Source organism: Salvelinus fontinalis, chromosome 33 (assembly GCF_029448725.1).
Source record: "Salvelinus fontinalis isolate EN_2023a chromosome 33, ASM2944872v1, whole genome shotgun sequence".
In the NCBI taxonomy this organism is placed as follows: domain Eukaryota; kingdom Metazoa; phylum Chordata; class Actinopteri; order Salmoniformes; family Salmonidae; genus Salvelinus; species Salvelinus fontinalis.
This window is the reverse complement of record NC_074697.1, coordinates 12,704,047-12,731,767: the sequence shown is the minus strand read 5'-3', so window position 1 is coordinate 12,731,767 and position 27,721 is coordinate 12,704,047. Positions and strand designations below refer to the sequence as shown.

Below are 27,721 nucleotides of genomic sequence, written 5' to 3'. Positions count from 1 at the left end.
GACACCCTATTCCCTATATAGTGCACTACTTTGGAGCCCTATTCCCTATATAGTGCACTACTTTGGAGCCCTATTCCCTATATAGTGCACTACTTTGAACAAGAGCCCTATTCCCTATATAGTGCACTACTTTGGAGCGCTATTCCCTATATAGTGCACTACTTTGAACAAGAGCCCTATTCCCTATATAGTGCACTACTTTGAACAAGATCCCTATTCCCTATATAGTGCACTACTTTGGAGCCCTATTCCCTATATAGTGCACTACTTTGGAGCCCTATTCCCTATATAGTGCACTACTTTGAACAAGATCCCTATTCCCTATATAGTGCACTACTTTGGAGCCCTATTCCTTACATAGTGCACTACTTTGAACAAGAGCCCTATTCCCTATATAGTGCACTACTTTGAACAAGAGCCCTATTCCCTATATAGTGCACTACTTTGAACAAGAGCCCTATTCCCTATATAGTGCACTACTTTGGAGCCCTATTCCCTATATAGTGCACTACTTTGGAGCCCTATTCCCTACATAGTGCACTACTTTGAACAAGAGCCCTATTCCCTATATAGTGCACTATTTTGAACAAGATCCCTATTCCCTATATAGTGCACTACTTTGGAGCCCTATTCCTTACATAGTGCACTACTTTGAACAAGAGCCCTATTCCCTATATAGTGCACTACTTTGAACAAGAGCCCTATTCCCCTATATAGTGCACTACTTTAGACCAGAGTCCTATTCCCTATATAGTGCACTACTATAGACCAGAGCCCTATTCCCTATATAGTGCACTACTTTGAACAAGAGCCCTATTCCCTATATAGTGCACTACTTTGAACAAGAGCCCTATTCCCTATCTAGTGCACTACTTTGGAGCCCTATTCCCTACATAGTGCACTACTTTGAACAAGAGCCCTATTCCCTATATAGTGCACTACTTTGAACAAGAGCCCTATTCCCTATATAGTGCACTACTTTGGAGCCCTATTCCCTATATAGTGCACTACTTTGAACAAGAGCCCTATTCCCTATATAGTGCACTACTTTGAACAAGATCCCTATTCCCTATATAGTGCATTACTTTGGAGCCCTATTCCCTATATAGTGCACTACTTTGAACAAGAGCCCTATTCCCTATATAGTGCACTACTTTGAACAAGAGCCCTATTCCCTATATAGTGCACTACTTTGAACAAGAGCCCTATTCCCTATATAGTGCACTACTTTGAACAAGAGCCCTATTCCCTATATAGTGCACTACTTTGGAGCCCTATTCCCTATATAGTGCACTACTTTGGAGCCCTATTCCCTACATAGTGCACTACTTTGAACAAGATCCCTATTCCCTATATAGTGCACTACTTTGGAGCCCTATTCCTTACATTGTGCACTACTTTGAACAAGAGCCCTATTCCCTATTATAGTGCACTACTTTAGACAAGAGCCCTATTCCCTATATAGTGCACTACTTTGAACAAGAGCCCTATTCCCTATATAGTGCACTACTTTGGAGCCCTATTCCCTATATAGTGCACTACTTTGGAGCCCTATTCCCTACATAGTGCACTATTTTGAACAAGAGCCCTATTCCCTATATAGTGCACTATTTTGAACAAGATCCCTATTCCCTATATAGTGCACTACTTTGGAGCCCTATTCCTTACATAGTGCACTACTTTGAACAAGAGCCCTATTCCCTATATAGTGCACTACTTTGAACAAGAGCCCTATTCCCCTATATAGTGCACTACTTTAGACCAGAGTCCTATTCCCTATATAGTGCACTACTATAGACCAGAGCCCTATTCCCTATATAGTGCACTACTTTGAACAAGAGCCCTATTCCCTATATAGTGCACTACTTTGAACAAGAGCCCTATTCCCTATCTAGTGCACTACTTTGGAGCCCTATTCCCTACATAGTGCACTACTTTGAACAAGAGCCCTATTCCCTATATAGTGCACTACTTTGAACAAGAGCCCTATTCCCTATATAGTGCACTACTTTGGAGCCCTATTCCCTATATAGTGCACTACTTTGAACAAGAGCCCTATTCCCTATATAGTGCACTACTTTGAACAAGATCCCTATTCCCTATATAGTGCACTACTTTGGAGCCCTATTCCCTATATAGTGCACTACTTTGAACAAGAGCCCTATTCCCTATATAGTGCACTACTTTGAACAAGAGCCCTATTCCCTATATAGTGCACTACTTTGAACAAGAGCCCTATTCCCTATATAGTGCACTACTTTGAACAAGAGCCCTATTCCCTATATAGTGCACAACTTTGGAGCCCTATTCCCTATATAGTGCACTACTTTGGAGCCCTATTCCCTACATAGTGCACTACTTTGAACAAGATCCCTATTCCCTATATAGTGCACTACTTTGGAGCCCTATTCCTTACATAGTGCACTACTTTGAACAAGAGCCCTATTCCCTAATATAGTGCACTACTTTAGACAAGAGCCCTATTCCCTATATAGTGCACTACTTTGAACAAGAGCCCTATTCCTTACATAGTGCACTACTTTGAACAAGAGCCCTATTCCCTAATATAGTGCACTACTTTAGACAAGAGCCCTATTCCCTATATAGTGCACTACTTTGAACAAGAGCCCTATTCCCTATATAGTGCACTACTTTGAACAAGAGCCCTATTCCCTATATAGTGCACTACTTTGAACAAGAGTCCTATTCCCCTATATAGTGCACTACTTTAGACAAGAGCCCTATTCCCTATATAGTGCACTACTTTGAACAAGAGTCCTATTCCCCTATATAGTGCACTACTTTAGACAAGAGCCCTATTCCCTACATAGTGCACTACCTTGAACAAGAGTCTTATTCCCCTATCTAGTGCACTACCTTGGAGCCCTATTCCCTATATAGTACACTACTTTGGAGCCCTATTCCCTATATAGTACACTACTTTGGAGCCCTATTCCCTATATAGTGCACTACTTTAGAGCCCTATTCCCTATATAGTGCACTACTTTAGAGCCCTATTCCCTATATAGTGCACTACTTTAGAGCCCTATGGGAAATAAGGTGCCATTTGGGACACAGGCAAAACAACAACAACAACAACAATAGACATTATAAAACACATCGCTGATAAACACATGTCACATATAGATATACGATGAGTGGACAAAACATTAGGAACACCTGCTCTTCCTTTATATAGACTGACCAGGTGAATCCAGGTGAAAAGCTATGATCCCTTATTGATGCCACTTGTTAAATCCACTTCAATCAGTGTAGATGAAATGGGAGGAGACAGGTTAAAGAAGGATGTTTAAGCCTTGAGACAATAGAGACGTGGATTGTGTCTGTGTGCCATTCAGAAGGAGGCTATGGAGGACTGTCTTCTGTGGTAGGATACACGTGTGATTCCTCGCCCTAAAGGAGGCTATTGACGAGGAGAGGACTGTCTTCTGTGGTAGGATACACGTGTGATTCCTCGTCTTAAAGGAGGCTATTGACGAGGAGAGGACTGTCTTCTGTGGTAGGATACACGTGTGATTCCTCGTCTTAAAGGAGGCTATTGACGAGGAGAGGACTGTCTTCTGTGGTAGGATACACGTGTGATTCCTCGTCTTAAAGGAGGCTATTGACGAGGAGAGGACTGTCTTCTGTGGTAGGATACACGTGTGATTCCTCGTCTTAAAGGAGGCTATCGAGGAGGGGAGGACTGTCTTCCGTTTGCCTACTAAGAGAGGAAGGATTTTTTCCCCAAACCAGAAAAGTCCTTAGAGTCAGGAAGGAAGGAAGGAAGGAAGGAAGGAAGGAAGGAAGGAAGGAAGGAAACAGAAATCTTTGAAAGTATAAAAACACTCCTCTCCCCCCCTCCACTCCTCTCCCCCCCTCCACTCCTCTCCCCCCCTCCTCTCCTCTCCTCTCCTCTCCTCTCCTCTCCTCTCCTCCTCTCTGCTCCTCTCCTCTCCTCCTCTTCTCCTCTCCTCCTCTCCTCTCCTCCTGTCTTCTCCTCTCCTCCTCTCATCATGCATCCCTCCTTCCACCGCCACAGCATTCTAGTAGTTTCAGGAAAACAGGAAGTGACGAGACAACTTGTTCCGGGTGAAAGGTCACTAAGTGGTTTAGACCAGACTAGTAGATTATGGTAGATAGAGATGAGTTGAACTCAACAGAGAAACCAGCAGTGGAGTTGAATGTTCTGGACTTCAATGTTCATATCAAAGGCTTCATGTCACTGTATGAACAGGTGTATACAGGTGTAGATATGAACAGGTGTATACAGGTGTAGATATGAACAGGTGTATACAGGTGTATACAGGTGTAGATATGAACAGGTGTATACAGGTGTAGATATGAACAGGTGTAGACAGGTGTAGATATGAACAGGTGTATACAGGTGTAGATATGAACAGGTGTAGACAGGTGTAGATATGAACAGGTGTATACAGGTGTAGATATGAACAGGTGTATACAGGTGTATACAGGTGTAGATATGAACAGGTGTATACAGGTGTAGATATGAACAGGTGTAGACAGGTGTAGATATGAACAGGTGTATACAGGTGTAGATATGAACAGGTGTATACAGGTGTATACAGGTGTAGATATGAACAGGTGTATACAGATGTAGATATGAACAGGTGTAGACAGGTGTGTGTGTACAGGTGTAGACAGGTGTAGATACGAACAGGTGTAGACAGGTGTAGATATGAACAGGTGTATACAGGTGTAGATATGAACAGGTGTAGACAGGTGTAGATACGAACAGGTGTAGACAGGTGTAGATATGAACAGGTGTATACAGGTGTAGATATGAACAGGTGTAGACAGGTGTAGATATGAACAGGTGTAGACAGGTGTAGATATGAACAGGTGTAGACTGGTGTGTGTACAGGTGTAGACTGGTGTGTGTACAGGTGTAGACTGGTGTGTGTACAGGTGTAGACTGGTGTGTGTACAGGTGTAGTCATTTAGCAGATTGTCCAGAGCGACTTAGAGGAGCAAATAAATGCCTTGCTCAAGGGCACATAGACAGATTTTTCACTTAGTCATCTCAGGGATTCAAACCAGCAACACTTTGGTTACTGGCCCAACTCTCTGCCCCAATACAGGTGTCTCTACAGGTTGTGTAGGTTGTGTCTACAGGTGTGTCTACAGGTGTGTCTACAGGTGTCCCAGGTCATGCTGGAGGTACAGGTACAGACAGGGAGGGTCACCAGGTCAGAGGGTAGAGGTCACTCCAACATGATTATTTTCCGCTCTCTCTCTTTGTGTTGAGGTGATCACCGTAGTTTAACACGGCCGGTAGACAGTTCTGTGTTGAGGTGATCACCGTAGTTTAACACGGCCCGGTAGACAGTTCTGTGTTGAGGTGATCACCGTAGTTTAACACGGCCGGTAGACAGTTCTGTGTTGAGGTGATCACCGTAGTTTAACAGGGCCGGTAGACAGTTCTGTGTTGAGGTGATCCCCGTAGTTTAACAGGGCCGGTAGACAGTTCTGTGTTGAGGTGATCACCGTAGTTTAACACGGCCGGTAGACAGTTCTGTGTTGAGGTGATGGGGGGGGGGGTCTACGTTTTGCTGCCATAATTCGACTGGGCTAGAGTAGTGATTTCCACGGTTAGCAAAGGTGCAGCGTTGTTTGTTTCCGTAGTTACCGGGGTGCGCGGTCCTGGTCACGATGTTAGTTTAGTTTCCGCGGTTACTCCGGTGGGTCAGCGGTCCCTTCTGTTTGAGGGTGGCGATGAGGGACAGCACTCCTCTCTTCACGCTGCTGGAGACACGTTGACACACAGACTCTCCTCCCACAACGCCGTTACCGCGGTTACCACCGCCGCTGCCCAGGGGGGGAGGAGCCACAGTCACAGGAGGGGTCTCCGGGAGGGGGGGTGAGCCAACAGGCACTTCTGATACCTTAACTAGAGAAGAGGGAGATGGGTGGGGAGAGAGAGAGAGACGTAGAAAGAGAGAGAGAGAGAGAGACAGACAGAGACAGAGAGAGAGAGAGAGAGAGAATACGGAGAGAGAGAGAGAGACGGAGAGAGAGAGAGAGACGGAGAGAGAGACGGAGAGAGAGAGAGAGACGGAGAGAGAGAGAGAGAGAGAGAGAGAGAGAGAGAGAGAGAGAGAGAGAGAGAGAGAGAGAGAGAGAGAGAGAGACGGAGATGAGAGAGAGACAGAGAGAGAGAGACGTAGATGGAGAGAGAGAGACGGAGAGAGAGAAAGAGACAGAGAGAGAGAGAGAGACATTAAAGATCAGTAGATACATACTGTACTCACCCGGCATGAAGCCTGCACATAGATCTAGATATTATAGAGTGTACTCACCATGCATGCAGCCTGTACATAGATCTAGATATTATAGAGTGTACTCACCATGCACGCAGCCTGTATATAGATCTAGATATTATAGAGTGTACTCACCATGCATGAATCCTGTACATAGATCTAGATATTATAGAGTGTACTCACCATGCATGCAGCCTGTACATAGATCTAGATATTATAGAGTGTACTCACCATGCATGAATCCTGTACATAGATCTAGATATTATAGAGTGTACTCACCATGCATGCAGCCTGTACATAGATCTAGATATTATAGAGTGTACTCACCATGTATGCAGCCTGTACATAGATCTAGATATGATAGAGTGTACTCACCATGCACGCAGCCTGTACATAGATCTAGATATGATAGAGTGTACTCACCATGCACGCAGCCTGTACATAGATCTAGATATGATAGAGTGTACTCACCATGCACGCAGCCTGTACATAGATCTAGATATTATAGAGTGTACTCACCATGTATGCAGCCTGTACATAGATCTAGATATGATAGAGTGTACCTGTACATAGATCTAGATATTCTAGAGTGTACTCACCATGCACGCAGCCTGTACATAGATCTAGATATGATAGAGTGTACTCACCATGCACGCAGCCTGTACATAGATCTAGATATTATAGAGTGTACTCACCATGCACGCAGCCTGTACATAGATCTAGATATGATAGAGTGTACCTGTACATAGATCTAGATATGATAGAGTGTACTCACCATGCACGCAGCCTGTACATAGATCTAGATATGATAGAGTGTACCTGTACATAGATCTAGATATGATAGAGTGTACTCACCATGCACGCAGCCTGTACATAGATCTAGATATGATAGAGTGTACCTGTACATAGATCTAGATATGATAGAGTGTACTCACCATGCACGCAGCCTGTATATAGATCTAGATATGATAGAGTGTACTCACCATGCACGCAGCCTGTATATAGATCTAGATATGATAGAGTGTACCTGTATATAGATCTAGATATGATAGAGTGTACTCACCATGCACGCAGCCTGTATATAGATCTAGATATTATAGAGTGTACCTGTACATAGATCTAGATATGATAGAGTGTACTCACCATGCACGCAGCCTGTACATAGATCTAGATATGATAGAGTGTACCTGTACATAGATCTAGATATGATAGAGTGTACTCACCATGCACGCAGCCTGTACATAGATCTAGATATGATAGAGTGTACCTGTACATAGATCTAGATATTATAGAGTGTACTCACCATGCACGCAGCCTGTATATAGATCTAGATATGATAGAGTGTACTCACCATGCACGCAGCCTGTATATAGATCTAGATATTATAGAGTGTACCTGTACATAGATCTAGATATGATAGAGTGTACTCACCATGCACGCAGCCTGTACATAGATCTAGATATGATAGAGTGTACTCACCATGCACGCAGCCTGTACGGCCTCAGAGAGCTGTCCAGCGTTGGGTTCACACCAGAACACGTGACACTCGTAGCGTTGTCCTCCTCCGTCCATGACGAAGGCAAAGCAGTGGATGTCCCTCCCTACCCCCATGAAGGACAGAAACCTCACCCTGCACTCCACCAACACCTCCTCCTCCTCCTCCTCCTCCTCCTCCTCCTCCTCCTCCACCTCCTCCTCCACAGGGAGAGACTGAGAGACACACACACAGGGAAGCACACAAACACACACACAAAGGATGAAACGTCATCAGAGAGAAAGAGACAAAGAGAGAGGGGGGAGACAGAGAGAGAGAGAGAGGGAGAGGGAGAGGGAGAGGGAGAGAGAGAGACAGAGACAGAGACAGAGAGAGTAGAGAGTAGATAGTAGAGAGTAGAGAGAGAGAGAGAGTAGAGACAAAGAGAGAGAGTAGAGAGAGAGAGAGAGAGAGTAGAGAGAGAGAGAGAGTAGAGACAAAGAGAGAGAGAGAGAGAGAGAGAGAGAGAGTAGAGACAAAGAGAGAGTAGAGAGAGAGAGAGAGAGAGTAGAGAGAGAGAGAGAGAGTAGAGAGAGAGAGAGAGAGAGAGAGAGAGAGAGTGAAGAGTGGTGGTTGTTGATAATGAGGGTAGAGGTGTATATAGTGTATATAGTGGTGGTTGTTGATAATGAGGGTAGAGGTGTATATAGTGGTGGTTGTTGATAATGAGGGTAGAGGTGTATATAGTGGTGGTTGTTGATAATGAGGGTAGAGGTGTATATAGTATATATAGTGGTGGTTGTTGATAATGAGGGTAGAGGTGTATATAGTGTATATAGTGGTGGTTGTTGATAATGAGGGTAGAGGTGTATATAGTGTATATAGTGGTGGTTGTTGATAATGAGGGTAGAGGTGTATATAGTGTATATAGTGGTGGTTGTTGATAATGAGGGTAGAGGTGTATATAGTGTATATAGTGGTGGTTGTTGATAATGAGGGTAGAGGTGTATATAGTGTATATAGTGGTGGTTGTTGATAATGAGGGTAGAGGTGTATATAGTGTATATAGTGGTGGTTGTTGATAATGAGGGTAGAGGTGTATATAGTGTATATAGTGGTGGTTGTTGATAATGAGGGTAGAGGTGTATATAGTGTATATAGTGGTGGTTGTTGATAATGAGGGTAGAGGTGTATATAGTGAATAGTGGTGGTTGTTGATAATGAGGGTAGAGGTGTATATAGTGTATATAGTGGTGGTTGTTGATAATGAGGGTAGAGGTGTATATAGTGTATATAGTGGTGGTTGTTGATAATGAGGGTAGAGGTGTATATAGTGTATATAGTGGTGGTTGTTGATAATGAGGGTAGAGGTGTATATAGTGTATATAGTGGTGGTTGTTGATAATGAGGGTAGAGGTGTATATAGTGTATATAGTGGTGGTTGTTGATAATGAGGGTAGAGGTGTATATAGTGTATATAGTGGTGGTTGTTGATAATGAGGGTAGAGGTGTATATAGTGTATATAGTGGTGGTTGTTGATAATGAGGGTAGAGGTGTATAGTTATAAGTGGTGGTTGTTGATAATGAGGGTAGAGGTGTATATAGTGTATATAGTGGTGGTTGTTGATAATGAGGGTAGAGGTGTATATAGTGTATATAGTGGTGGTTGTTGATAATGAGGGTAGAGGTGTAGTATAGTGGTGGTTGTTGATAATGAGGGTAGAGGTGTATATAGTGTATATAGTGGTGGTTGTTGATAATGAGGGTAGAGGTGTATATAGTGTATATAGTGGTGGTTGTTGATAATGAGGGTAGAGGTGTATATAGTGTATATAGTGGTGGTTGTTGATAATGAGGGTAGAGGTGTATATAGTGTATATAGTGGTGGTTGTTGATAATGAGGGTAGAGGTGTATATAGTGTATATAGTGGTGGTTGTTGATAATGAGGGTAGAGGTGTATATAGTGTATATAGTGGTGGTTGTTGATAATGAGGGTAGAGGTGTATATAGTGTATATAGTGGTGGTTGTTGATAATGAGGGTAGAGGTGTATATAGTGTATATAGTGGTGGTTGTTGATAATGAGGGTAGAGGTGTATATAGTGTATATAGTGGTGGTTGTTGATAATGAGGGTAGAGGTGTATATAGTGTATATAGTGGTGGTTGTTGATAATGAGGGTAGAGGTGTATATAGTGTATATAGTGGTGGTTGTTGATAATGAGGGTAGAGGTGTATATAGTGTATATAGTGGTGGTTGTTGATAATGAGGGTAGAGGTGTATATAGTGTATATAGTGGTGGTTGTTGATAATGAGGGTAGAGGTGTATATAGTGTATAGAGGTGGTTGTTGATAATGAGGGTAGAGGTGTATATAGTGTATATAGTGGTGGTTGTTGATAATGAGGGTAGAGGTGTATATAGTGTATATAGTGGTGGTTGTTGATAATGAGGGTAGAGGTGTATATAGTGTATATAGTGGTGGTTGTTGATAATGAGGGTAGAGGTGTATATAGTGTATATAGTGGTGGTTGTTGATAATGAGGGTAGAGGTGTATATAGTGTATATAGTGGTGGTTGTTGATAATGAGGGTAGAGGTGTATATAGTGTATATAGTGGTGGTTGTTGATAATGAGGGTAGAGGTGTATATAGTGTATATAGTGGTGGTTGTTGATAATGAGGGTAGAGGTGTATATAGTGTATATAGTGGTGGTTGTTGATAATGAGGGTAGAGGTGTATATAGTGTATATAGTGGTGGTTGTTGATAATGAGGGTAGAGGTGTATATAGTGTATATAGTGGTGGTTGTTGATAATGAGGGTAGAGGTGTATATAGTGTATATAGTGGTGGTTGTTGATAATGAGGGTAGAGGTGTATATAGTGTATATAGTGGTGGTTGTTGATAATGAGGGTAGAGGTGTATATAGTGTATATAGTGGTGGTTGTTGATAATGAGGGTAGAGGTGTATATAGTGTATATAGTGGTGGTTGTTGATAATGAGGGTAGAGGTGTATATAGTGTATATAGTGGTGGTTGTTGATAATGAGGGTAGAGGTGTATATAGTGTATATAGTGGTGGTTGTTGATAATGAGGGTAGAGGTGTATATAGTGTATATAGTGGTGGTTGTTGATAATGAGGGTAGAGGTGTATATAGTGTATATAGTGGTGGTTGTTGATAATGAGGGTAGAGGTGTATATAGTGTATATAGTGGTGGTTGTTGATAATGAGGGTAGAGGTGTATATAGTGGTGGTTGTTGATAATGAGGGTAGAGGTGTATATAGTGTATATAGTGGTGGTTGTTGATAATGAGGGTAGAGGTGTATATAGTGTATATAGTGGTGGTTGTTGATAATGAGGGTAGAGGTGTATATAGTGTATATAGTGGTGGTTGTTGATAATGAGGGTAGAGGTGTATATAGTGTATATAGTGGTGGTTGTTGATAATGAGGGTAGAGGTGTATATAGTGGTGGTTGTTGATAATGAGGGTAGAGGTGTATATAGTGTATATAGTGGTGGTTGTTGATAATGAGGGTAGAGGTGTATATAGTGTATATAGTGGTGGTTGTTGATAATGAGGGTAGAGGTGTATATAGTGTATATAGTGGTGGTTGTTGATAATGAGGGTAGAGGTGTATATAGTGTATATAGTGGTGGTTGTTGATAATGAGGGTAGAGGTGTATATAGTGTATAAGTGGTGGTTGTTGATAATGAGGGTAGAGGTGTATATAGTGTATATAGTGGTGGTTGTTGATAATGAGGGTAGAGGTGTATATAGTGTATATAGTGGTGGTTGTTGATAATGAGGGTAGAGGTGTATATAGTGTATATAGTGGTGGTTGTTGATAATGAGGGTAGAGGTGTATATAGTGTATATAGTGGTGGTTGTTGATAATGAGGGTAGAGGTGTATATAGTGTATATAGTGGTGGTTGTTGATAATGAGGGTAGAGGTGTATATAGTGTATATAGTGGTGGTTGTTGATAATGAGGGTAGAGGTGTATATAGTGTATATAGTGGTGGTTGTTGATAATGAGGGTAGAGGTGTATATAGTGTATATAGTGGTGGTTGTTGATAATGAGGGTAGAGGTGTATATAGTGTATATAGTGGTGGTTGTTGATAATGAGGGTAGAGGTGTATATAGTGTATATAGTGGTGGTTGTTGATAATGAGGGTAGAGGTGTATATAGTGTATAGTGGTGGTTGTTGATAATAAGGGTAGAGGTGTATATAGTGTATATAGTGGTGGTTGTTGATAATGAGGGTAGAGGTGTATATAGTGTATATAGTGGTGGTTGTTGATAATGAGGGTAGAGGTGTATATAGTGTATATAGTGGTTGTTGATAATGAGGGTAGAGGTGTATATAGTGTATATAGTGGTGGTTGTTGATAATGAGGGTAGAGGTGTATATAGTGATATAGTGGTGGTTGTTGATAATGAGGGTAGAGGTGTATATAGTGTATATAGTGGTGGTTGTTGATAATGAGGGTAGAGGTGTATATAGTGTATATAGTGGTGGTTGTTGATAATGAGGGTAGAGGTGTATATAGTGTATATAGTGGTGGTTGTTGATAATGAGGGTAGAGGTGTATATAGTGTATATAGTGGTGGTTGTTGATAATGAGGGTAGAGGTGTATATAGTGTATATAGTGGTGGTTGTTGATAATGAGGGTAGAGGTGTATATAGTGTATATAGTGGTGGTTGTTGATAATGAGGGTAGAGGTGTATATAGTGTATATAGTGGTGGTTGTTGATAATGAGGGTAGAGGTGTATATAGTGTATATAGTGGTGGTTGTTGATAATGAGGGTAGAGGTGTATATAGTGTATATAGTGGTGGTTGTTGATAATGAGGGTAGAGGTGTATATAGTGTATATAGTGGTGGTTGTTGATAATGAGGGTAGAGGTGTATATAGTGTATATAGTGGTGGTTGTTGATAATGAGGGTAGAGGTGTATATAGTGTATATAGTGGTGGTTGTTGATAATGAGGGTAGAGGTGTATATAGTGTATATAGTGGTGGTTGTTGATAATGAGGGTAGAGGTGTATATAGTGTATAAGTGGTGGTTGTTGATAATGAGGGTAGAGGTGTATATAGTGGTGGTTGTTGATAATGAGGGTAGAGGTGTATATAGTGTATATAGTGGTGGTTGTTGATAATGAGGGTAGAGGTGTATATAGTGTATATAGTGGTGGTTGTTGATAATGAGGGTAGAGGTGTATATAGTGTATATAGTGGTGGTTGTTGATAATGAGGGTAGAGGTGTATATAGTGTATATAGTGGTGGTTGTTGATAATGAGGGTAGAGGTGTATATAGTGGTGGTTGTTGATAATGAGGGTAGAGGTGTATATAGTGTATATAGTGGTGGTTGTTGATAATGAGGGTAGAGGTGTATATAGTGTATATAGTGGTGGTTGTTGATAATGAGGGTAGAGGTGTATATAGTGTATATAGTGGTGGTTGTTGATAATGAGGGTAGAGGTGTATATAGTGTATAAGTGGTGGTTGTTGATAATGAGGGTAGAGGTGTATATAGTGGTGGTTGTTGATAATGAGGGTAGAGGTGTATATAGTGTATATAGTGGTGGTTGTTGATAATGAGGGTAGAGGTGTATATAGTGTATATAGTGGTGGTTGTTGATAATGAGGGTAGAGGTGTATATAGTGTATATAGTGGTGGTTGTTGATAATGAGGGTAGAGGTGTATATAGTGTATATAGTGGTGGTTGTTGATAATGAGGGTAGAGGTGTATATAGTGTATATAGTGGTGGTTGTTGATAATGAGGGTAGAGGTGTATATAGTGTATATAGTGGTGGTTGTTGATAATGAGGGTAGAGGTGTATATAGTGTATATAGTGGTGGTTGTTGATAATGAGGGTAGAGGTGTATATAGTGTATATAGTGGTGGTTGTTGATAATGAGGGTAGAGGTGTATATAGTGTATATAGTGGTGGTTGTTGATAATGAGGGTAGAGGTGTATATAGTGGTGGTTGTTGATAATGAGGGTAGAGGTGTATATAGTGTATATAGTGGTGGTTGTTGATAATGAGGGTAGAGGTGTATATAGTGTATATAGTGGTGGTTGTTGATAATGAGGGTAGAGGTGTATATAGTGTATAAGTGGTGGTTGTTGATAATGAGGGTAGAGGTGTATATAGTGTATATAGTGGTGGTTGTTGATAATGAGGGTAGAGGTGTATATAGTGGTGGTTGTTGATAATGAGGGTAGAGGTGTATATAGTGTATATAGTGGTGGTTGTTGATAATGAGGGTAGAGGTGTATATAGTGTATATAGTGGTGGTTGTTGATAATGAGGGTAGAGGTGTATATAGTGTATATAGTGGTGGTTGTTGATAATGAGGGTAGAGGTGTGTATAGTGGTGGTTGTTGATAATGAGGGTAGAGGTGTATATAGTGGTGGTTGTTGATAATGAGGGTAGAGGTGTATATAGTGTATATAGTGGTGGTTGTTGATAATGAGGGTAGAGGTGTATATAGTGTATATAGTGGTTGTTGATAATGAGGGTAGAGGTGTATATAGTGTATATAGTGGTGGTTGTTGATAATGAGGGTAGAGGTGTATATAGTGTATATAGTGGTGGTTGTTGATAATGAGGGTAGAGGTGTATATAGTGTATATAGTGGTGGTTGTTGATAATGAGGGTAGAGGTGTATATAGTGTATATAGTGGTGGTTGTTGATAATGAGGGTAGAGGTGTATATAGTGTATATAGTGGTGGTTGTTGATAATGAGGGTAGAGGTGTATATAGTGTATATAGTGGTGGTTGTTGATAATGAGGGTAGAGGTGTATATAGTGTATATAGTGGTGGTTGTTGATAATGAGGGTAGAGGTGTATATAGTGTATATAGTGGTGGTTGTTGATAATGAGGGTAGAGGTGTATATAGTGTTACCTGGTGGTTGTTGATAATGAGGGTAGAGGTGTATATAGTGTATATAGTGGTGGTTGTTGATAATGAGGGTAGAGGTGTATATAGTGTATATAGTGGTGGTTGTTGATAATGAGGGTAGAGGTGTATATAGTGTATATAGTGGTGGTTGTTGATAATGAGGGTAGAGGTGTATATAGTGTATATAGTGGTGGTTGTTGATAATGAGGGTAGAGGTGTATATAGTGTATATAGTGGTGGTTGTTGATAATGAGGGTAGAGGTGTATATAGTGGTGGTTGTTGATAATGAGGGTAGAGGTGTATATAGTGTATATAGTGGTGGTTGTTGATAATGAGGGTAGAGGTGTATATAGTGGTGGTTGTTGATAATGAGGGTAGAGGTGTATATAGTGTATATAGTGGTGGTTGTTGATAATGAGGGTAGAGGTGTATATAGTGTATATAGTGGTGGTTGTTGATAATGAGGGTAGAGGTGTATATAGTGTATATAGTGGTGGTTGTTGATAATGAGGGTAGAGGTGTATATAGTGGTGGTTGTTGATAATGAGGGTAGAGGTGTATATAGTGGGTGGTTGTTGATAATGAGGGTAGAGGTGTATATAGTGTATATAGTGGTGGTTGTTGATAATGAGGGTAGAGGTGTATATAGTGTATATAGTGGTGGTTGTTGATAATGAGGGTAGAGGTGTATATAGTGTATATAGTGGTGGTTGTTGATAATGAGGGTAGAGGTGTATATAGTGTATATAGTGGTGGTTGTTGATAATGAGGGTAGAGGTGTATATAGTGTATATAGTGGTGGTTGTTGATAATGAGGGTAGAGGTGTATATAGTGTATATAGTGGTGGTTGTTGATAATGAGGGTAGAGGTGTATATAGTGTATATAGTGGTGGTTGTTGATAATGAGGGTAGAGGTGTATATAGTGTATATAGTGGTGGTTGTTGATAATGAGGGTAGAGGTGTATATAGTGTATATAGTGGTGGTTGTTGATAATGAGGGTAGAGGTGTATATAGTGTATATAGTGGTGGTTGTTGATAATGGGGGTAGAGGTGTATATAGTGTATATAGTGGTTGTTGATAATGAGGGTAGAGGTGTATATAGTGTATATAGTGGTGGTTGTTGATAATGAGGGTAGAGGTGTATATAGTGTATATAGTGGTGGTTGTTGATAATGAGGGTAGAGGTGTATATAGTGTATATAGTGGTGGTTGTTGATAATGAGGGTAGAGGTGTATATAGTGTATATAGTGGTGGTTGTTGATAATGAGGGTAGAGGTGTATATAGTGTTACCTGGTGGTTGTTGATAATGAGGGTAGAGGTGTATATAGTGTATATAGTGGTGGTTGTTGATAATGAGGGTAGAGGTGTATATAGTGTATATAGTGGTGGTTGTTGATAATGAGGGTAGAGGTGTATATAGTGTATATAGTGGTGGTTGTTGATAATGAGGGTAGAGGTGTATATAGGTAGTGGTGGTTGTTGATAATGAGGGTAGAGGTGTAATAGGTTAGTGGTGGTTGTTGATAATGAGGGTAGAGGTGTATATAGTGTATATAGTGGTGGTTGTTGATAATGAGGGTAGAGGTGTATATAGTGTATATAGTGGTGGTTGTTGATAATGAGGGTAGAGGTGTATATAGTGTATATAGTGGTGGTTGTTGATAATGAGGGTAGAGGTGTATATAGTGTATATAGTGGTGGTTGTTGATAATGAGGGTAGAGGTGTATATAGTGTATATAGTGGTGGTTGTTGATAATGAGGGTAGAGGTGTATATAGTGTATATAGTGGTGGTTGTTGATAATGAGGGTAGAGGTGTATATAGTGTATATAGTGGTGGTTGTTGATAATGAGGGTAGAGGTGTATATAGTGTATATAGTGGTGGTTGTTGATAATGAGGGTAGAGGTGTATATAGTGTATATAGTGGTGGTTGTTGATAATGAGGGTAGAGGTGTATATAGTGGTGGTTGTTGATAATGAGGGTAGAGGTGTATATAGTGTATATAGTGGTGGTTGTTGATAATGAGGGTAGAGGTGTATATAGTGTATATAGTGGTGGTTGTTGATAATGAGGGTAGAGGTGTATATAGTGTATATAGTGGTGGTTGTTGATAATGAGGGTAGAGGTGTATATAGTGTATATAGTGGTGGTTGTTGATAATGAGGGTAGAGGTGTATATAGTGTATATAGTGGTTGTTGATAATGAGGGTAGAGGTGTATATAGTGTATATAGTGGTGGTTGTTGATAATGAGGGTAGAGGTGTATATAGTGTATATAGTGGTGGTTGTTGATAATGAGGGTAGAGGTGTATATAGTGTATATAGTGGTGGTTGTTGATAATGAGGGTAGAGGTGTATATAGTGATTAGTGGTGGTTGTTGATAATGAGGGTAGAGGTGTATATAGTGATAAGTGGTGGTTGTTGATAATGAGGGTAGAGGTGTATATAGTGTATATAGTGGTGGTTGTTGATAATGAGGGTAGAGGTGTATATAGTGTATAAGTGGTGGTTGTTGATAATGAGGGTAGAGGTGTATATAGTGTATATAGTGGTGGTTGTTGATAATGAGGGTAGAGGTGTATATAGTGTATATAGTGGTGGTTGTTGATAATGAGGGTAGAGGTGTATATAGTGTATATAGTGGTGGTTGTTGATAATGAGGGTAGAGGTGTATATAGTGTATATAGTGGTGGTTGTTGATAATGAGGGTAGAGGTGTATATAGTGTATATAGTGGTGGTTGTTGATAATGAGGGTAGAGGTGTATATAGTGTATATAGTGGTGGTTGTTGATAATGAGGGTAGAGGTGTATATAGTGTATATAGTGGTGGTTGTTGATAATGAGGGTAGAGGTGTAGATAGCGTTACCTGGTGGTTGCTGATAATGAGGGTAGAGGTGTATATAGTGTTACCTGGTGGTTGTTGATAATGAGGGTAGAGGTGTATATAGTGTATATAGTGGTGGTTGTTGATAATGAGGGTAGAGGTGTATATAGTGTATATAGTGGTGGTTGTTGATAATGAGGGTAGAGGTGTATATAGTGTATATAGTGGTGGTTGTTGATAATGAGGGTAGAGGTGTATATAGTGTATATAGTGGTGGTTGTTGATAATGAGGGTAGAGGTGTATATAGTGTATATAGTGGTGGTTGTTGATAATGAGGGTAGAGGTGTATATAGTGTATATAGTGGTGGTTGTTGATAATGAGGGTAGAGGTGTATATAGTGTATATAGTGGTGGTTGTTGATAATGAGGGTAGAGGTGTATATAGTGTATATAGTGGTGGTTGTTGATAATGAGGGTAGAGGTGTAATAGGTATAGTGGTGGTTGTTGATAATGAGGGTAGAGGTGTATATAGTGTATATAGTGGTGGTTGTTGATAATGAGGGTAGAGGTGTATATAGTGTATATAGTGGTGGTTGTTGATAATGAGGGTAGAGGTGTATATAGTGTATATAGTGGTGGTTGTTGATAATGAGGGTAGAGGTGTATATAGTGTATATAGTGGTGGTTGTTGATAATGAGGGTAGAGGTGTATATAGTGTATATAGTGGTGGTTGTTGATAATGAGGGTAGAGGTGTATATAGTGTATATAGTGGTGGTTGTTGATAATGAGGGTAGAGGTGTATATAGTGTATATAGTGGTGGTTGTTGATAATGAGGGTAGAGGTGTATATAGTGTATATAGTGGTGGTTGTTGATAATGAGGGTAGAGGTGTATATAGTGTATATAGTGGTGGTTGTTGATAATGAGGGTAGAGGTGTATATAGTGTATATAGTGGTGGTTGTTGATAATGAGGGTAGAGGTGTATATAGTGTATATAGTGGTGGTTGTTGATAATGAGGGTAGAGGTGTATATAGTGTATATAGTGGTGGTTGTTGATAATGAGGGTAGAGGTGTATATAGTGTATATAGTGGTGGTTGTTGATAATGAGGGTAGAGGTGTATATAGTGTATATAGTGGTGGTTGTTGATAATGAGGGTAGAGGTGTATATAGTGTATATAGTGGTGGTTGTTGATAATGAGGGTAGAGGTGTATATAGTGTATATAGTGGTGGTTGTTGATAATGAGGGTAGAGGTGTATATAGCGTTACCTGGTGGTTGCTGATAATGAGGGTAGAGGTGTATATAGTGGTGGTTGCTGATAATGAGGGTAGAGGTGTATATAGTGTATATAGTGGTGGTTGTTGATAATGAGGGTAGAGGTGTATATAGTGGTGGTTGTTGATAATGAGGGTAGAGGTGTATATAGTGTATATAGTGGTGGTTGTTGATAATGAGGGTAGAGGTGTATATAGTGTATATAGTGGTGGTTGTTGATAATGAGGGTAGAGGTGTATATAGTGTATATAGTGGTGGTTGTTGATAATGAGGGTAGAGGTGTATATAGTGTATATAGTGGTGGTTGTTGATAATGAGGGTAGAGGTGTATATAGTGTATATAGTGGTGGTTGTTGATAATGAGGGTAGAGGTGTATATAGTGGTGGTTGTTGATAATGAGGGTAGAGGTGTATATAGTGTATATAGTGGTGGTTGTTGATAATGAGGGTAGAGGTGTATATAGTGTATATAGTGGTGGTTGTTGATAATGAGGGTAGAGGTGTATATAGTGTATATAGTGGTGGTTGTTGATAATGAGGGTAGAGGTGTATATAGTGTATATAGTGGTGGTTGTTGATAATGAGGGTAGAGGTGTATATAGTGTATATAGTGGTGGTTGTTGATAATGAGGGTAGAGGTGTATATAGTGTATATAGTGGTGGTTGTTGATAATGAGGGTAGAGGTGTATATAGTGTATATAGTGGTGGTTGTTGATAATGAGGGTAGAGGTGTATATAGTGTATATAGTGGTGGTTGTTGATAATGAGGGTAGAGGTGTATATAGTGTATATAGTGGTGGTTGTTGATAATGAGGGTAGAGGTGTATATAGTGTATATAGTGGTGGTTGTTGATAATGAGGGTAGAGGTGTATATAGTGTATATAGTGGTGGTTGTTGATAATGAGGGTAGAGGTGTATATAGTGTATATAGTGGTGGTTGTTGATAATGAGGGTAGAGGTGTATATAGTGTATATAGTGGTGGTTGTTGATAATGAGGGTAGAGGTGTATATAGTGTATATAGTGGTGGTTGTTGATAATGAGGGTAGAGGTGTATATAGTGTTAGTGGTGGTTGTTGATAATGAGGGTAGAGGTGTATATAGTGGTGGTTGTTGATAATGAGGGTAGAGGTGTATATAGTGTATATAGTGGTGGTTGTTGATAATGAGGGTAGAGGTGTATATAGTGGTGGTTGTTGATAATGAGGGTAGAGGTGTATATAGTGTATATAGTGGTGGTTGTTGATAATGAGGGTAGAGGTGTATATAGTGTATATAGTGGTGGTTGTTGATAATGAGGGTAGAGGTGTATATAGTGTATATAGTGGTGGTTGTTGATAATGAGGGTAGAGGTGTATATAGTGTATATAGTGGTGGTTGTTGATAATGAGGGTAGAGGTGTATATAGTGTATATAGTGGTGGTTGTTGATAATGAGGGTAGAGGTGTATATAGTGTATATAGTGGTGGTTGTTGATAATGAGGGTAGAGGTGTATATAGTGGTGGTTGTTGATAATGAGGGTAGAGGTGTATATAGTGGTGGTTGTTGATAATGAGGGTAGAGGTGTATATAGTGTATATAGTGGTGGTTGTTGATAATGAGGGTAGAGGTGTATATAGTGTATATAGTGGTGGTTGTTGATAATGAGGGTAGAGGTGTATATAGTGTATATAGTGGTGGTTGTTGATAATGAGGGTAGAGGTGTATATAGTGGTGGTTGTTGATAATGAGGGTAGAGGTGTATATAGTGGTGGTTGCTGATAATGAGGGTAGAGGTGTATATAGTGGTGGTTGTTGATAATGAGGGTAGAGGTGTATATAGTGGTGGTTGTTGATAATGAGGGTAGAGGTGTATATAGTGTATATAGTGGTGGTTGTTGATAATGAGGGTAGAGGTGTATATAGTGTATATAGTGGTGGTTGCTGATAATGAGGGTAGAGGTGTATATAGTGTATATAGTGGTGGTTGTTGATAATGAGGGTAGAGGTGTATATAGTGTATATATGGTGGTTGCTGATAATGAGGGTAGAGGTGTATATAGTGTATATAGTGGTGGTTGTTGATAATGAGGGTAGAGGTGTAGATAGTGTTACCTGGTGGTTGCTGATAATGAGGGTAGAGGTGTATATAGTGTATATAGTGGTGGTTGTTGATAATGAGGGTAGAGGTGTAGATAGTGTTACCTGGTGGTTGTTGATAATGAGGGTAGAGGTGTATATAGTGGTGGTTGTTGATAATGAGGGTAGAGGTGTATATAGTGTATATAGTGGTGGTTGTTGATAATGAGGGTAGAGGTGTATATAGTGTATATAGTGGTGGTTGTTGATAATGAGGGTAGAGGTGTATATAGTGTATATAGTGGTGGTTGTTGATAATGAGGGTAGAGGTGTATATAGTGTATATAGTGGTGGTTGTTGATAATGAGGGTAGAGGTGTATATAGTGTATATAGTGGTGGTTGTTGATAATGAGGGTAGAGGTGTATATAGTGTATATAGTGGTGGTTGTTGATAATGAGGGTAGAGGTGTATATAGTGTATATAGTGGTGGTTGTTGATAATGAGGGTAGAGGTGTATATAGTGTATATAGTGGTGGTTGTTGATAATGAGGGTAGAGGTGTATATAGTGTATATAGTGGTGGTTGTTGATAATGAGGGTAGAGGTGTATATAGTGTATATAGTGGTGGTTGTTGATAATGAGGGTAGAGGTGTATATAGTGGTGGTTGTTGATAATGAGGGTAGAGGTGTATATAGTGTATATAGTGGTGGTTGTTGATAATGAGGGTAGAGGTGTATATAGTGTATATAGTGGTGGTTGTTGATAATGAGGGTAGAGGTGTATATAGTGTATATAGTGGTGGTTGTTGATAATGAGGGTAGAGGTGTATATAGTGTATATAGTGGTGGTTGTTGATAATGAGGGTAGAGGTGTATATAGTGTATATAGTGGTGGTTGTTGATAATGAGGGTAGAGGTGTATATAGTGTTACCTGGTGGTTGCTGATAATGAGGGTTGCATCAGCCACGTTGAGGTTAACAGCGTTCCACTCCTCTCTACTGGAAGAACCAATCAGACTGTCTATCGCCCCGTTCACTATGTCCATACCTAGGGTCACAGGGCAGGGGTCAGGGGTCAGGGGTCAGGATCACTCACTAACTACCTCAGATTACACACAGTTAGTGTGCGTATGTGTGTATGTGTGTGTGTGTGTGTGTGTGTGTGTGTGTGTGTGTGTGTGTGTGTGTGTGTGTGTGTGTGTGTGTGTGTGTGTGTGTGTGTGTGTGTGTGTGTGTGTGTGTGTGTGTGTGTGTGTGTGTGTGTGTGTGTGTGTGTGTGTGTGTGTGTGTGTGTGTGTGTGTGTGTGTGTGTCTCACCTATAGGTCTGTCTACTGGTATCATACCCAGATACAGCACCTGGAATCTCTGCACCAACTCTGTCTTTGGAGTGGGGAACTCTGCTGGACACACACACACACAGACACAGACACAGACACAGACACAGACACACACACACACATAGAGACACACACACACACACACAGACACACACACAAACACACACACACACACACACACACACACACAGACACACACAGACACACACAGCCACACACACACACACACAGACACACACACACAGACACACACACAGACACAGACACAGACACACACACACACACAGCCACACACAGACACACACACACAGACACACACACACAGACACACACACACACAGACACAGACACAGACACAGACACACACAGACACAGACACACACAGACACAGACACAGACACACATTTACATACTTAGATACTTACACTAAGCCAAATACATTTAAACTCAGTTTTTCACAATTCCTGACATTTAATCCTAGTAAAAATTCAGTTTGGATCACCACTTTATTTTAAGAATGTGAAATGTCAGAATAATAATAGAGAGAATGATTTATTTCAGCTTTTATTTCTTTCATCACATTCCCAGTGGGTCAGAAGTTTACATACACTCAGTTAGTATTTGGTAGCATTGCCTTTAAATTGTTTAACCTGGGTCAAACGTTTCGGGTAGCCTTCCACAAGCTTCCCACAATAAATTGGGTGAATTTTGGCCCATTCCTCCTGACAAAGCTGGTGTAACTGAGTCAGGTTTGTAGGCCTCCTTGCTCGCACACGCTTTTTCAGTTCTGCCCACAAATTTTCTATAGGATTGAGGTCAGGGCTTTGTGATGGCCACTCCAATACCTTGACTTCGTTGTCCTTAAGCCATTTTGCCACAACTTTGGAAGTATGCTTGGGGTCATTGTCCATTTGGAAGACCCATTTGCGACCAAGCTTTAACTTCCTGACTGATGTCTTGAGATGTTGCTTCAATATATCCACCAAATTTTCCTGCCTCATGATGCCATCTATTTTGTGAAGTGCACCAGTCCCTCCTGCAGCAAAGCACCCCCACAACATGATGCTGCCACCCCTGTGCTTCACGGTTGGGATGGTGTTCTTCGGCTTGCAAGCCTCCCGCTTTTTCCTCCAAACATAACGATGGTCATATGGCCAAACAGTTATATTTTTGTTTCATCAGACCAGAGGACATTTCTCCAAAAAGTACGATCTTTGTCCCCATGTGCAGTTGCAATCCGTAGTCTGGCTTTTTTTATGGCGGTTTTGGAGCAGTGGCTTCTTCCTTGCTGAGCGGCCTTTCAGGTTATGTCGATATAGGACTCGTTTTACTGTGGATATAGATACTTTTGTATCTGTTTCCTCCAGCATCTTCACAAGGTCCTTTGCTGTTGTTCTGGGATTGATTTGCACTTTTCGCACCAAAGTACGTTCATCTCTAGGAGACAGAACGCGTCTCCTTCCTGAGCGGTATGACGGCTGCGTGGTCCCATGGTGTTTATACTTGCGTACTATTGTTTGTACAGATGAACGTGGTACCTTCAGGCGTTTGGAAATTGCTCCCAAGGATGAACCAGACTTGTGGAGGTCTACAATTTAATTCTGAGGTCTTGGCTGATTTCTTTTCATTTTCCCATGATGTCAAGCAAAGAGGCACTGAGTTTGAAGGTAAAATACATAATTTTCTGGAATTTTCCAAGCTGTTTAAAGGCACAGTCAACTTAGTGTATGTAAACTTCTGACCCACTGGAATTGTGATACAGTGAATTATAAGTGAAATAATCTGTAAACAATTGTTGGAAAAATGACTTGTGTCATGCACAAAGTAGATGTCCTAACTGACTTGCCAAAACTATAGTTTGTTAACAAGAAATTTGTAGAGTGGTTGAAAAACGAGTTTTAATGACTCCAACCTAAGTGTATGTAAACTTCCGACTTCAACTGTATGTGATACAGTATACAGTATATGTGAAACAGTATATGTATACAGTATATGTGATACAGTATATAGTATATGTGAAACAGTATATGTATACAGTATATGTGATAAAGTATATGTGATACAGTATATGTGGTACAGTATATGTGATACAGTATATGTGGTACAGTATATGTGATACAATATACAGTATATGTGATACAGTATAGGTGATACAGTATATGTGGTTCAGTATATGTGATACAGTATACAGTATATGTGATACAGTATACAGTATATGTGATACAGTATATGTGATACAGTATATGTGATACAGTATATGTGATACAGTATACAGTATATGTGATACAGTATATGTGATACAGTATATGTGATACAGTATACAGTATATGTGATACAGTATATGTGATACAGTATATGTGATACAGTATACAGTATATGTGATACAGTATATGTGATACAGTATACAGTATATGTGATACAGTATATGTGATACAGTATATGTGATACAGTATATGTGATACAGTATACAGTATATGTGATACAGTATATGTGATACAGTATATGTGATACAGTATACAGTATATGTGATACAGTATATGTGATACAGTATACAGTATATGTGATACAGTATATGTGATACAGTATATGTGATACAGTATACAGTATATGTGATACAGTATATGTGATACAGTATATGTGATACAGTATACAGTATATGTGATACAGTATATGTGATACAGTATATGTGATACAGTATACAGTATATGTGATACAGTATATGTGATACAGTATATGTGATACAGTATACAGTATATGTGATACAGTATATGTGATACAGTATACAGTATATGTGATACAGTATATGTGATACAGTATATGTGATATAGTATATGTGATACAGTATACAGTATATGTGATACAGTATATGTGATACAGAATATGTGATACAGTATTCAGTATATGTGATACAGTATATGTGATACAGTATACAGTATATGTGATACAGTATATGTGATACAGTATATGTGATACAGTATACAGTATATGTGATACAGTATATGTGATACAGTATATGTGATACAGTATACAGTATAACAATTACTTGTGTCATGCACAAAGTAGATGTCCTAAGTACATGTGCCATAAACTATAGTATATGTGATACAGTATAATTTGTAGAGTGGTGAACAGTATATGTGATACAGTATATGTGATATAGTATACGTATCGACTGTGATACTATATGTGATACAGTATACAGTATATGTGATACAGTATATGTGATACAGTATATGTGATACAGGATACAGTATATGTGATACAGTATATGTGGTACAGTATATGTGATACAGTATATGTGATACAGTATATGTGATACAGTATATGTGATACAGTATATGTGATACAGTATATGTGATACAGTATACAGTATATGTGATACAGTATATGTGATACAGTATATGTGGTACAGTATATGTGATACAGTATACAGTATATGTGATACAGTATACAGTATATGTGATACAGTATATGTGATACAGTATATGTGATACAGAATATGTGATACAGTATACAGTATATGTGATACAGTATATGTGATACAGTATATGTGATACAGTATACAGTATATGTGATACAGTATATGTGATACAGAATATGTGATACAGTATACAGTATATGTGATACAGTATATGTGATACAGTATACAGTATATGTGATACAGTATATGTGATACAGTATATGTGATATAGTATATGTGATACAGTATACAGTATATGTGATACAGTATATGTGATACAGTATATGTGATACAGTATACAGTATATGTGATACAGTATATGTGATACAGTATACAGTATATGTGATACAGTATATGTGATACAGTATATGTGATACAGTATACAGTATATGTGATACAGTATATGTGATACAGTATATGTGATACAGTATACAGTATATGTGATACAGTATATGTGGTACAGTATATGTGATACAGTATACAGTATATGTGATACAGTATATGTGATACAGTATATGTGGTACAGTATATGTGATACAGTATATGTGATATAGTATATGTGATACAGTATACAGTATATGTGATACAGTATATGTGATACAGTATATGTGATACAGTATACAGTATATGTGATACAGTATATGTGATACAGTATACAGTATATGTGATACAGTATATGTGATACAGTATATGTGATACAGTATACAGTATATGTGATACAGTATATGTGATACAGTATATGTGATACAGTATACAGTATATGTGATTCAGTATATGTGATACAGTATATGTGATATAGTATATGTGATACAGTATACAGTATATGTGACACAGTATATGTGATACAGTATATGTGATACAGTATACAGTATATGTGATACAGTATATGTGATACAGTATATGTGTATATATAGCAGAGTAGAGTAGAGTAGAGCAGAGTAGATTACAGTTGAGCATAGTAGATTACAGTAGAGTAGAGTAGATTACAGTAAAGCAGAGTAGATTACAGTAGAGCAGAGTAGATTACAGTAGAGTAGAGCAGAGCAGAGTACAGTAGAGTAGAGCAGAGTAGATTACAGTAGAGCAGAGTAGATTACAGTAGAGCAGAGTAGAGCAGAGTAGATTACAGTCGAGCATAGTAGAGCAGATTACAGTCGAGCATAGTAGATTACAGTAGAGTAGAGCAGAGCAGAGTAGATTACAGTAGAGTAGAGCAGAGCAGAGTAGATTACAGTAGAGCAGAGTAGATTACATTAGAGTAGAGCAGAGCAGATTACAGTAGAGCAGAGTGATACAGTAGAGTAGAGCAGAGTGATACAGTAGAGTAGAGTAGATTACAGTATATGTAGAGCAGAGTAGATACAGTATAGTAGAGTAGATTACAGTAGAGCAGTATGTGATACAGTAGATGTGAGTACAGTAGAGTATAGTAGAGTAGATTACAGTAGAGCAGAGTAGATTACAGTAGAGCAGAGTAGAGCATAGTAGATTACAGTCGAGCATAGTAGAGCAGATTACAGTCGAGCATAGTAGATTACAGTAGAGTAGAGCAGATTACAGTAGAGCAGAGAAGAGTAGAACAGAGTAGATTACAGTAGAGTAGAGTAGATTACAGTACAGCAGAGTAGATTACAGTAGAGTACAGTATACAGTATATGTGATACAGTATATAGTATATGTGAAACAGTATATGTGATACAGTATACAGTATATGTGATACAGTATATGTGTATATATAGCAGAGTAGAGTAGAGTAGAGTACAGTACAGTTGAGCAGAGAAGAGCAGATTACAGTAGAGCAGAGTAGATTACAGTAGAGTGGAGCAGAGCAGATTACAGTAGAGCAGAGTAGATTACAGTAGAGTAGAGTAGATTACAGTAGAGCAGAGTAGATTACAGTAGAGCAGAGAAGAGTAGAGCAGAATAGATTAGAGCAGAGTTGATTACAGTAGAGTAGAGTAGAGCAGATTACAGTAGAGCAGAGCATATTACAGTAGAGCAGAGTAGAGCAGAGTAGAGCAGAATAGATTAGAGCAGAGTTGATTACAGTAGAG

The 27,721-nt window shown here is 39.5% G+C and overlaps 1 protein-coding gene across 1 annotated transcript in view; it reads right to left on the bottom strand.

Annotated features, from left to right (window-relative positions):
* Nucleotides 1-5,681: 5,681 nt before the first annotated feature.
* LOC129832524 (uncharacterized) overlaps nt 5,682-27,721 on the bottom strand; it is a 70,288-nt gene continuing 48,248 nt past the window's right edge. Inside the window, 6 exon segments of the mRNA XM_055896644.1 lie at nt 5,682-5,834; nt 5,836-5,866; nt 5,868-5,911; nt 7,761-7,940; nt 21,802-21,917; nt 22,187-22,270. Of these exon segments, the coding sequence (XP_055752619.1) occupies nt 5,682-5,834; nt 5,836-5,866; nt 5,868-5,911; nt 7,761-7,940; nt 21,802-21,917; nt 22,187-22,270 (608 nt within the window).